This window comes from Lathyrus oleraceus, chromosome 5, assembly GCF_024323335.1.
Source record: "Lathyrus oleraceus cultivar Zhongwan6 chromosome 5, CAAS_Psat_ZW6_1.0, whole genome shotgun sequence".
Classification (NCBI taxonomy): Eukaryota; Viridiplantae; Streptophyta; class Magnoliopsida; order Fabales; family Fabaceae; genus Lathyrus; species Lathyrus oleraceus.
In genome coordinates this window covers 409155668-409169165 of record NC_066583.1, presented here as the reverse complement: position 1 = coordinate 409169165, position 13498 = coordinate 409155668, and the positions used below count along the sequence as shown (strand labels likewise).

Genomic DNA, 13498 nt, shown 5'->3' with positions numbered 1-13498 from the left:
AAAGGTCAAGGGATGAATCAAGTCATTGTCAAGATCAATCATCCATTTTGGTGGATTATGGTTTACACCTTATCAACACCCAAGTTTCATTGATATTGACAAGACTTGATTGGATCAACCAAGAATCAAGGGTTTGTTGCAAGTCACGAGCATGGAGTCTGGGTAAGAACCATCCCAAAGGAGTGAACTAAGGATAAAAACCTGTAGATCATGTTCTAAAAAGTTCCCATAGTCTTAATTCCGTCTATCGGATATTACAGGTTAAGATGACTGACTCATCGACCCATAATATTCTCAAGAGAAACTCGTCTGAGTGTAGTATCGCGTAACAACTGTTATCAAGTCTACACTTGAACAGTTTCCGCACTACGTCCTAAATAGGCCAAGATGGGTTAAATGTTCTAAGGTCCTCAGCTTCTCAGACCCAATTAGAAATAGTAATGCCTAACCACAAATACTTGTGTGACATTTCCAAATCCAAAAGAGTCTCCACTGAGCAGATGGATCTCAAGCCAACTTGTTAAGGACTACTCCACACAAGTCGAACATGACTATACCATCCTCCTATCTTAATTGCACTCATGTTCAGGTTAGAACTTATCTCACCACTCAAAGATCACCAAGCACAACAAGAAGATTATATCATACATACATACATATATACAAACATCACATATATACAAATATATACACCCAAAAAGTATGATAAACCCACTGGAGGCTACTCCCCAGCAGAGTCGCCACTTAATTTTTGTAGCGGGAAATTCATAATCATCAAGCTATTGACAAGCTAGAGATCAAATGACAAGAGTCGCCACTGTGCTTTTATTGTTTCCAAGGGAAAAGGGAAAAAGTACAAACAAAACCCAAAAGTAAGAAGTTTTCAAATCAAAACAAGTAAAAAGTCAGAGATCAAAGGTAAGGGGGTTGGTTACACAGAGGGAAGGTGTTAGCACCCAAAGTGACCTAGGTACTCCTAGGGAGCCCTTTTTGTGTGCATATGTATTTTGTACAAGGTGATTTTACAAACAAATAGAATGGGGGGATGAGAAAAGACAATGGCCTAAAATGGTTTGAATGAGTTAGTTCTTTTTGGCTTTTTTGAAAGTTTAAGTCAAGTATAGTTAAGGTTATTTACAAGTTTGATTTAAGAAAAGAAGTTTGAAAATGCAATGGCATAAGGCCAAAGTTTCTATCTTTTTGCAAAAGTGGTCAAAGTTTAGAACAAAAATAGTTCACACAAAGAAGATTTTTAAAAATGGAGGGAGAGTTTTTGAAATTAGAGAAATGGGGAGAAGATGAAGAGACTACCCTATGCACCAAATTAAAAGTTAAGAGTTGAAAAGATCTGACCAAGTGGGTAGCAATCCAATTGACAAGAATGTCAACAGAAACCCAGAATTCCCTTGGACTTTTAGAATAAGGCAACACACAAATGCACAATTACATTATCTTGAAGAGCAAGGCATCAAATAAATATGGCCACATCCAAGCTTATCCATTCCATGATATTCTCCAAAATAGCCCATGTAACAGATGAATTCCATAAGTCACGGGTTCAAAATAACAGCTTCACAATGATCATGTTGCAGATGAACTTAGAGATGTCTTCAAAGATGCATCAGATGAATATCAAATTCCCAGTACTTGGTTTCTCAACAAGTTGGCATTGGCCAAGTCCTTTAGCTTAGCAAGGTTGCCTAGATTCTAAGTCCATTTGTCCAAGATCAAGCCAAACAGTCCACACAAAAGTTTTTTAGGGTTTTTGTTGTTATTATGTGCATTAATGGTCAAAGACCACACAAACAAGCAAAGTATACACAAACAAAATATATCACACAATATGGTCCAAATGGACAAAGTGAAAATTGCATTAACATAAACAATTAGAATGATATGAACAATGGAAAATGAAATAGAGTGCTAAAAGTAAATTGCATTAAAGTAAAAGCTTGAAATTAAAAGTTAGTAGTCAATAGGTTAGAAGTTAGTATTGTTTTGCTTTTGCTTTTCATTTCAAGACATTCTTTGGAGAACACTCAACCCACTTATCATAAGCATGAATCCTTGAGCCAAAACATCTTCCAAAGGAAGGAAAGAAGGCCAAGTTTCTACACAATACCATGAAAGAGGGGAGACTTATAATCTCACTAACTAGAATTCTTATGCCTTTTATGTCACAAATTTAGCGTTATGTTAAGCAATCGTAATTGGACTTATGTAGAAGTCACAACTATTTGAGGTCGGGCAATAGAATTATGGTGTTAATGCATGTTAGAGAAATAGTATAATGGACTATGTTCATGAAACATACCACACACAAAAACAATATGCAAAAGGTGTGACCTAATCTCATCCATACTCATGTCAATTTTTCAATCAACTAGCATTAGGACTTTGAGATGTCATAGGCCAAATGGAATGAATGAATGAAGAAAGGGAATAATATGAAGTGGGAGGGTAATGGATCAAAACACAAATTGGTCAAAGGAGGACTTTTACCAAATTAATATCATCCATTCATTTTGGGAGATGGAATGTACATTCTATCAATCCCCTAAATCCAATGATATTAATTTGACAAAGTCAAATCAACCTTGACCAAGGCCCAACAACAAGAGTCAAACATAAACAAATCATCACAATTGGTCAACAAATTTATTTGGCATTTATTCAAATTAAAAAAATACTAAAATAGTGCATTTAAATTAAATATGGTTTGTCCAATTCCTAAAATCTCATCAAAACACCAAAGAAATGGCCATGAGATTTATCATAGGTCAAACAAGGTCAAAGGACCTTGGAGAAAAAATTTCATAATTTTTGGACATTTAAAAATATTTTTAAACAATTAAAAACAAATGCAAAATCAATTAATTCATGAAAAATACTAATAATGATCCAAAAAATAATTTTAATTCAGAATATGATAGAGAAAAATATTTGAAATTTTTTGGTGAAAGTCCCATATTTTTTGGATCAATATTGAATTTAATATGAATTATTGAAAATAATGCAATTAAAATATCAAAAAAAACGTGGACCACTTGATCTCCCTCATTAATTGAGGTGGCAGATCAAGTGGCCAGAAACGCGCTATCCACGATGGACATGAGTCAGCGTGCCACAACATTTGTATTTAAAAGGGACGGTCGTGATTAAAACAAATCAGATGGATCCTATGGTTGTGAGACATGCCAGCGCATGGTCGGAGCTGTAGCTCCGGTCTTCTTCTCCGGTGGACCTCGCCGGACTGGTCCACCATCAACCATCACCAAAATTAAAAACAAGGACATGATTTCAAAGTAGAAATGACACTGAGCTCGAATCTGGCCTCAATTCACTCTAACTCCAAGTATATTGAGAGATACATGGAGTTGAAATTTGAGGTACATGAACTGAGTTGCTTCGATTTGGCCTCAAAGCAACTCAATCTTCTTGCCTACATTGGTAGGACTTCAGACAACCAAAAAATCAATGGAATTGAGCAAGAATTTGAGAGAATCGAAGAGATTAAAATTTGTGGAAAATACCTTCAATGGAGGTCTGGATTCAACTGATCTTGATCTTGCTTGTGCTTGATCTCACTCCACTTGCTTATAGAAGAAGGATTGGATGCTTACAAGGATGTGGATTCCTGGAGATTTGAATTTCAAAACAGTGGAAATTCAACCTCAAATTCAAATGAATTTCTCAGGTTTATCCTTTGCAAAGTGAGGGTTTGAGATGGGGGATCAAAGCTGACGCGAATGTGTGTTCACTACTGAGCATATGAGGCTCTATTTATAGCTGAATCCATTACTTTTTGCACACTTTAAATCACTTTCCAAATTTGGTCATTGATGATACATGGGTGCATGGGCGCGCATAGGCCCATAAAATCATTTCCATAAGTCTACAAATGAATGTTAGATAGTCTGAATTCAGCTTGGATTGCAAGGCAAATGTGCATTTGGATTTGAAGTTTGATCCTTGCCAAGTGATGACACCATGTTCATGCCATGTGCAGCCTATGCATTACTTGTCCAAAATGAATGAATTTGATCTCTTTGGAAAGGTGAGATCAAGAGGAACAACTTTCATGTTTAACACTTTTTCATTTGGAGCTTGCAACTTGGAGAAATTTGAGGTGGAAGTTTGGAAATTTTTTACATATCAAAATTTTTCTAATGTCAAGCCATATGTCTCAGTATTCCACCTTGCTTATCTTTTTATATGAGCTTCAAATGAGAAACGTGTCTTCATCAAAGTTGTATCTATATCAAAGACCTTCAAAATGGTCACCAATTTCATGTAATTTGGATTTAAAAAGATAGAGTTGTGTATTTTTTGAAGTTTGGAAAAATCACTTGGTCAATGGTATAGGTCAAAAGTGACCTATAATGTAACCTCATATCACATGATCAAAAAAGTTGAATTAGCTCCCACTCCAAACATCAAAGTTGCATTAGACACATTGAATTTGATTTTAAAACTTGGAAATATTTCATATCATAAAAATTGAGCAAGTTATGGCCTTGGGAAGTTGACTTTTCAAATTAGGGTTTAGACAAAATCCTATAATGTTTCAACATAGAAAATGATTTTCCAAGAAAAAATAGCTCTAGGTCTCAACATGAAAGTTGTTTGGAATGTCATTTATAGTAACCTTTCTCTTGGAATCATTTTCATATGGTGAAAATTGTAGGAGATAGGGTCTAGGGAGGAAATGGTATAGGTCAAAAGTGACCTATAATTTTCATTTATAGTAACCTTTCTCTTGGAATCATTTTCATATAGCAACTTCTCAGCCAAGTTGACCTATTAGAGGCTTCCCCCGAAGTGGAAAATGTTATTTTGGATATAGGAACTATGATCGACCAAGTTGTTCCAGATCATAAGTTGCTACCTTAACTCACAGGGGAAATAGAGAAAAGTCAGGTTCTTAGGCTACTGCCTGGGATGCTGCCAACGAATCCACCAATAGGGCAATGGGATTGGAACAGACTAAGCAGAAGAACAAGGAAAAGGTCGACGCTCACAACCGTAACATTGCTTCCTGGAGGAAATAAATAGAAGAACTTCAGGCGAATATCTCTGATGCCGAAAAAGACAAAAATCAACTATTGGAGTTTGACGAAGCTTTGATGGCTCAAGAGTTATCATTTGGCATAGAAATTTGTCGAAAAGGCTCGACAACTTGAGTCTGACGTTAAACTCCTGCGATCGAAGAGATCTTTGTGCGAAAAACAGATGGAGCTCCTTAAGGCCAAGTATCTTCAGATCAAAGCTAACCTTCCCTTTTAGTGCTGCTTTATTTATCTGGTCAATGTACTGAAATTTTTCTTTGTAATAAATATTGGTCTTTTGGGCCTATGACTTCAATATCACCATTTTGGCATTCTTACCATATTGGCTTTGTTTTATTTATATGATTATTCGTCTCTTATTTTTACTTCTTGGATTATCGGTTTATATTTTTTCAAATATTTTCCGTTTACTCTTAGAATTGTTTTATCTTCGCTAAGCTCTTCGATTTCATAGGCACCATTAGAGAATATCTGTAAAACTTGGAAAGGGCCTTCCCATTTGGGGGACCACTTCCCCAAGGCTCTATCTTTTCGATCCATTGGAAGGATCACTTTCCAGACCAAGTATTCGGGTGCAAAGCTTTTAACTTTCACTTTCTTATTATAAGAGACTTCTATTCTCTTCTTTTGTCGCTTTAGCAATTTTAAGGCATTTAACTTTTCCACGTCTAAATCGACCAATTCATCCAACATCATGCTCCAATATGATTCTGTTGGGAGTTCATGTTGCCTTTGAATCCTTATAAATTGGAGGTGAATTTCCACTGGTAGAACAACATCATGACCAAAGGTTAGGCGAAATGGGGTCGACTTAGTAGCCTCTTTGGGGGACGTACAACATGCCCAAAAAATCTGGTCCAGAGTTTTGTGCCAATTCCTAGGCTTCTTCCCTACATGCTTTTTAATCAAACCAATTATTACTTCATTGGCAGCTTCAACTTGTCTGTTGTCCTGAGCATAATACGGTGTGGACGTTAATAATTTGAAGCCCATTTCTCTGGAAAACTCTTGCATTTTCCTACCAGTAATACTGATCCTTGATCCGTCGTAATTGTCTCCGGGATTCCAAATCTATAAATAATGTGTTTATGGATAAATTCGACCACGTCCTCTTGGTTCACATTTGGTAAGGGTATAGATTCAATCCATTTTGTAAAATAACCAACTCCTACCAATATATATCTTTGACTTTTAGATGATGGCGGTCGAATTTCACCAATCAAATCTAAGGCCCAACCCCTAAACGGCCAAGGCTTGATGATAGAATGTAATTCACTTGCAGGGACATGCTGTATGCCCGCATGCACCTGACATTCTTGGAAACCCTTCGTGAATTCAATATAATCTTTCAACATGGTAGGCCAATACATCCCCTGGCGAAATAAGAACCATTTCATCTTATGACCGACTTGGTGTGCCCCACACACTCCACTATGTACAGTCGAAAGGGCAAAGTATGCCTCTGACTCACTGAGGCATTTAAGCAGAATTCCCTTAGAAGATTTCTTAAACAACTCTGAACCCAAAAGAACGTAACTTAATGCTCGATACCTGGTTTTTCGATCAGTAGACACTGTTGCATTCTGCAGGTACTCCACTATTGGTTTTCTCCAATCTTCATCCGTCAAATTGTCTATTGCCAATACTTCCAAATTTCCTTCATCAGCATATCCTAGCTTCGTCTTTTCTAAATCTAAAGGAATTAATATGGTTTCCACGACCCTTCCCCTGACTTTAATGACTTTGTGCAAATTTTCCTTTGAAATTTTGTACCCGGATGCCACCTGAGCTAAATCATTAGCTATCATGTTTTCTATTCGCGGTTTATGTCGAATATAAACCATTTCGAACTTTTTTAACAGTCGATTGGAGATTATAAAATACATGATCAAATTCTCCTTAACACATCTATATTCCTTCGTGATCTATTTTATGACCAACTCCGAGTCTCCCATTATCTCTACTCGAGTTGCCCCCAATTCCAACAACATTTCAAGTCCTGCTATGAGAGCTTCGTATTCCGCATCATCATTTGAACAAGTACCTTCTACTTTGTACTAGAATTTTGTTGGAAATTTATTAGGAGAAATAATTACAACCCCGACGCCCGTGCCACCTCTATGACTAGATCCGTCGAAGTATAACTTCCACAGCCCCAATTCGACATAGTTTAATGCGTTGGCGTTAATGGAGTGATCGACTATGAAGTCCCCTACCACTTGTCCTTTAACAACTCTTAATGGCATGTATGTTAAAGAGAACTCAGTTAATGCTAATGCCCAATTACCAATTTGACTATGCAAAATTGGTTGGGATAACATATGTTTAATAACGTCATAATGAGATGAAACATACACGTCAACAGGTTTGATATAATGTTTCAATTTTGTATAGGAGAAATATAAGCATAAACATAATTTTCGATCATGCTATACCTAGTTTTTGCATCGTTTAAAACTCTACTGAGGTAGTAAATGGCTCTTTCGACACCATTATCATCCACCTGGGCTAACATGCTCCCTAAGGTTTTGTCAGATGTAGATATATACAATCTCATACTTTTATTTTGGCAAGGTGGTGTTAAGAATGGTGCATGGCTCAAGTATGTTTTAATCTTATCGAGCGCTTCTTGTTGAGCATGCCTCCATTCAAACACTTCCTTGTTGAGTCGAAGCAAAGGCGGGAATGCTTGCGTCTTCCCACTAAGGTTTGAGATGAATCTCCTTAGAAAATTGATCTTGCCCAGCAGCGACTGTAAATCTTTCTCCCTTGATGCCGCTTTCGCTTCCATGATGGCCTTGGTCTTATTCTGGTTTATTTTGATTCCCTTTTTATGGACCACGAAACCTTGAAAGTCCTCAGTCTGCATACAAAAAGCGCATTTTAGGGGGTTCATTGTTAGACCATATTTTCTCATTCTCTCGAAAGATATTCGAAGGTGGCCTATATGACTCTTCCTTGAAACAGACTTAACAACAATATCGTCTATATAGATTTGCATAAAAGTTTCTATGAAATCATGGAAGATCGAATTCATCGCTCTTTGGTAGGTCGCCCCAGCATTTTTCAAACCGAAAGGCATCACTACCCATTCGTAGGTGCCTAAGGCTCTGGGGCAACGAAATGCCATTTTAGGGACGTCCTCTTCGGCAATAAATATTTGATTATACCCAGAATACCCATCAAGCATGCTTAAATGTTCATAGCCTACAGCAGAATCGACAAACATTTCTGCCACTAGCATCGAATATTCATCTTTTGGGGTTGCAGTATTTAAATCTCTAAAATCTATGCAAACCTTAAAGTGCCATTCTTCTTTACAAATGGCACAATGTTAGCTAACCATTCGACATACCTGGCCGTGCGAATGAAATTACAAAGGAGAAGCCTTTCAACTTCCTCCTTGATCTTCGACAGTATTGCTGGAGCAAATCATCTTGGGTTCTGCTTCACAGGCTTCTTTCCAGGCTTAATCGGCAGTTTCAATTCGACCAGCTCCCTGCTGAAACCAGGCATTTCATTGTAGTCCCATCCAAAATAGTCTTTGAACTCTCTCAGCAGCTAGACCACTTCGATCTTGAGTTGGGGATGAATGTTGGCGTTGATGTAAGTCAGCCTTTTTATTACCCCCTCTCCCAAGTCCACTTCTTCAAAGGGATCCTGAGCCAACATCTTAAAGTTTATTACTAGTGGATCCTTCTCGAAGCCCAAAGGCTCATCATCGTAGATCACATCGAGCCTCTGATCTTGCTCTTCATTTTGACCTTTATCAGGTGGCATTAGGTCAAAGTCCTTCCCGGGACCTATTGATGGAGAAACTTCACTGGCTTCGACAACCATATTTTTTACCTTGGCCTCTAAGGCCAATTGTTGCTTATTTTCGGCTATGTAAGCCGAAATCCTCTTTAAAGTTGTAAACTCAGTCATCATTACTGAATTCACTTCCCCATCCTGTGGGGTCGATTCTAGATACTCCCAAATATCCGAAGTTGTCTTCTCCTACTATCTCTTTGTCCCACCGAAAACCATAGTGAGGATGCAGTGACAAGGAACAATAGGCGTTGTCATCAGGGTAAACGCAAACTCAGCTGAATCACAAGGAGCTATAGTGGCTAAATGTTTGTCAAACTGGAGCCTATCGACATGATTGATGGGGATCTTAAAGTACCCCTGATCCGCCTCTATATTTTCGACGATGCCATTTGGACGCCAAATTATTATCCTCTAGTGCATTGAAGATGGGACAACTCCGACTCCATGGATACATTCTCTTCCAAGCAACAGATTATAGTTGGCCTTTGTTTCCATAATCATAAACATTGTGGACCTAGTGACCATCCCCATAGTCAATTCGACTTGGATAGCCCCCAGGGTGGAACCTACTTTACCTTCATAGTTTGTTAACACCATATTATGAGGTATGGCATCAATATCATATTTTCCAATTTTCCTCAGCATGCGGTGAGGCATCAAGTTCACAGTTGCTCCATAATCCACCAATATATTATTAACCGGGATGTCTTCGACTTTTCTAGTGATGAAGAGGGGTTTCAGGTGACTCTTCATGGCTTCACTGGGCCTTTCGAAAAAAAGCATTTTTCTCTTCGACACAATCGTTGTTCATTACATAGTAACACACCGGCTTGTGAGCGGCCATCTCCTTCTCGGTGATACTATCATTGTCTTTGACTTTAGTAATCCGATCGAATTCCATGGACATTACGGATACCACTCCGACTAAAATGTCTAAGGAAGCCTCCGAACCAGAGTCAAAGTTGTCAGTTAACAATTCATCTTCGGCCGCCACTTGATTGTATTTTTCTCCCGTCGTCTTGAATGGAATATTGGGATCTCTTTTGGTGAAGTTTGGGTCATCCCTTTTCTTCACAATCACATTGGTACTCGACTCAGCCTGATCCATCTCACCAACTTCTCTTTTGGCTTTTCACCTTATTTGTTCTCTTCTCCACTGAGATCTCGTCATAGGGTTCTTTCCTTTATAGTTTTCAAACACATGTGAAGTCCTTTTATGGGGCCGAAATTCCTAGCGGTAAGCCAACAATGAACCTGTTTCAACCTCGAAATTCTTCCACTTTCCATGACCGTGTTTCCTGCCATCAGTTTTATTGACCCACTTTCCATTTGATCCCTCGATGCTTGGCTTAAAGGTCACAGGTTTGAAATTTCGCCCAACTTGCTTGGTTTCGCTCAGCTTCACCATGGGGCGTCTAGGATCAGGATATCTCCTGGGATCGAAAACCTTTTCTGGCTTACCCACTTGATGATTGTGGATGGCTTTATGGCTATCTTGGTGATTTACTCTCCTAACTCCTTCAAGATTCTGAGCTTCCTTTTTGTCGAAAACAACACTGCACCTAGGGCATATCATAACTTCTGACTTCTTTTTCTGACACCTTCGGAGGAAGTCCGACAACGTTTCTTCCTCTTGAGGGAAGGCAACCTTGTTATACTCCTCCTGTCAACATTCATCATCAACCTCCATAAGGTTTCCTTGAGATAACTCCACCATACTAACCTCCATGTGGATATCCTCAGTAATATCCAACCTTTGGAATTGTTTTTGAAGGCCATCAATGGCCCTATCCTTCTGAACTAAATTATCAGCGGTTTCTTTAGTAATCATCCTCAACTGTGAACTTTCAGCGTCCTCGACATCGGAGGCTTCAACCTCTTCCTTGTTGACATCCCATGTATCCTTTTGGGAGAAATCATCAAAAGGTGTCTGCCCGAAGTACTCATGAACCTTAGCCATAACAGGTTCATTCACGAAATCTTCAGTGACTTTGGTCATGTAAAAATCATCAGCGATTTCAACCAGGTTCACTTCCTCTAGCTCAGTATAATGAGCCTCAGCTATCTGTAGAGGATCGGAGTCGATCTTCATTTGGCTTCGTGATTTTTCTCTGAACTTGAGTCTTCCCTCCTGGATGGCACTCTGCACAAGGTCCCTGAAAAGAAAACATTGAGACATTTTATGACCCAAAAACTATGGTATTTGCAAAACTCTCGTTTCTTTCTTTGTTCTAAAGGGGGTATTTTATCACCCGAAGGTACTATCATCTGACCATCTTTGACTAGTAAATCAAAAAAATTGTCACATTTTGTAACGTTGAATATATGTTTTCTTAGGAAATCTGTCATTCTTTTCGGGTTCGACCAAATTTTTCTCGTTCGAAAGGGCTAAAACTTTGCACGCATGTGGTGGCCCTTGTGTCAACTCAACACGGTCGATCTCATTGTCGTCAAAGTCTGAAACTTCATGACATGAACCTTCATCATCTTTCCTGAAATCGACATAGGCTACCCTTTTACCTTTGTTCGCCCTAGCCTTTTCTTCCTTTAATTGTTCTACCTGTCGAACTCTGTCAGCCAATTGGGCCATATCCCTTAGGTATTGAGAATCTAATTTCTTTCTAATCGAATTGTCAAGGCCCCCAGCGGCCATTTCGAATAGTTCATGATCTGGTACTTGCGTAAGACACTTGGCTTTGAGTAGTCAAAATCTGTTCAGATAGTCATCAATTGGCTCAGTGAATTTTTGTTTGACACTAGCCAACTCTTTCAAACTTATCTTCGTTTTCCCCATGTAGAACTGTTCATGGAACATTCTTTCCAGTTGGTTCCATGTGTGGATCGAATTTTGGGGCAAGGTTGTGAACCATGTGAAAGCATTCTTCGTAAGAGAACTTGGAAAAAATTTCATCCTAAGGCTCTCGTTATTTGACATATCTCCAGCCTCGATTAAATATCTTGCCACATGTTCAACAGTAGACTCAGTAATATCCCCAGCAAACTTGGTGAATTTGGAGATTTTGGTCCTCAGGGGTGCTTCTGCTTATAAGATATACTCTGCTAAAGGCGACGTATAGTTTGGCCTTCTAAGGCCAAAATTTACCCCATTTCGAACCATAATTCTTTCGACTATAGCTGTTAGGTTATTATCTGTTGCCACATCATCATGTCGAACTTGACGTATGATATCGTCATCATTTTGATTTTTATTCACCATTAACACCCTCGATTCCCTAGGTACATGTGGTTCAATCCTAGGGGGTACTACTACTCCCCCTTGGTTTTGTGGGATCTGGTTAATGGTGAGGTCTTTCTCAAATGTGGCATCTTGATTCTCTCTTATGCAGTCCCTAGGGATAGGGCGCTGGTGTTGAGGTATACCAAGAAACTAAGACATTCGAGCCACCTGTGCTGTCATCTGTTGATTCGACTGAGTTGTATTTTGAATATGAGGATTTAGCACATTAGTTAAAGTTTGAGTTAACATTTGGACCATTTCATGATTGCTCTCGTCCATCTGTTGCCTTCATGCCGCCGCAGAATTATTAGTAAGAGTAGGTAGTTGTGTTGGGTGTCTCAAACCTAAAGATTTGTTGGTTCGACCCATGTTTATCCCGGACCCTTGCACTGGCAAATTTACGTTAACCACCGGTTCCGAAAAAGTAGAACCCACGTTCTGTAGATTAGCCATCACTGAAGTTGGCATTCCATATGGTTGTTCTCGACCACTAAATGGTATCAAGAAACAAGAGGGTACCAACGACCTATTTGGAATATCTCTAATTGGTGAAGGAGTGTGAAGAGGTCCCTTAGGCCCAATGTAGGTTAAAATTGGTTCAGTATGGGAGATCGAATGCGTAGGCGTCTAACTCACACTAGACAGAACTACTTCGGACGCATGCGATGTGGCGGTGTTTGCCCCTATCAAAAAAGAAGGGGGCGTTGTGTTACTAGTTGATGGATTTTGGGAGTTTTGAGTGTCTGGCGGATTCACATTCTCCATCCTCGTATGGGATTCTCTCCCTGTTCAATGTTCATCGTTTATGGCTATTTTACCACTTCTTAAAAGCATACAACGAATCTTTCCCCAAACAAAACTTAACAACCAGAACTACACATAATACGTAACATTAGCACCGGTCCCACTAGGCGTGCCAATTTGTTTACCTTGAAAATTGGTAAACAACCACTGATCTTCCAAATTTCTAAATTTGGTTACTCGCAGGATCAATCAGATTGATCCTAGGACATGTGCTAAGTGTTTTAGAAATGTGATAGTAACGAATAATTAAGATTAAGCGTCAAATCAAAGTTAAAAAGAAAACTAAGAACAAATGGTGAGTTGAATGAAAAAGATCTTAAATCTGCGTTTGAAACTAATAAAAAAGAGTGAAGTAAACAACAGAAATCATAAAGGATTTAGAAATGACAAAGTAAATGTCGCAAGTACAGGAATCTTAAGACTATAAAGTAAGTGTTGAATGCAGGGAAAGAACAAAGAAATCTTAAAACTGCAAATGATAAAGTAAAAAGGAAGGTGTTTGAAAAGAAGAAGTGAGAAACTATATTTCTGGAAAAAAAATAAAGACAAATTTATATTGCTTTGAAATAACTAA

The 13498-nt window shown here is 38.6% G+C and overlaps 1 protein-coding gene across 1 annotated transcript; it reads right to left on the bottom strand.

Moving 5' to 3' along the window:
* Positions 1 to 5414: 5414 nt before the first annotated feature.
* Positions 5415 to 6913, bottom strand: LOC127081078 (uncharacterized). Its single transcript, XM_051021364.1, has 2 exons — positions 6242 to 6913; positions 5415 to 6140 (listed from the first exon to the last, which is right to left on the bottom strand). Exons 1-2 carry the CDS (start codon positions 6911 to 6913, stop codon positions 5415 to 5417), a joined length of 1398 nt encoding a protein of 465 aa, XP_050877321.1.
* Between the last annotated feature and the right edge of the window lie 6585 nt (positions 6914 to 13498).

What these genes read in the sequence shown, in the direction of transcription:
- LOC127081078 (XM_051021364.1), bottom strand. Translation starts at nt 6,913, where the DNA reads ATGGTTTATATTCGACATAAACCGCGAATAGAAAACATGATAGCTAAT. An exon ending in AAAGTCAAAGATATATATTG is followed by an intron (nt 6,141 to 6,241) that starts GTAGGAGTTGGT and finishes CATTATTTATAG; the next exon opens with ATTTGGAATCCCGGAGACAA.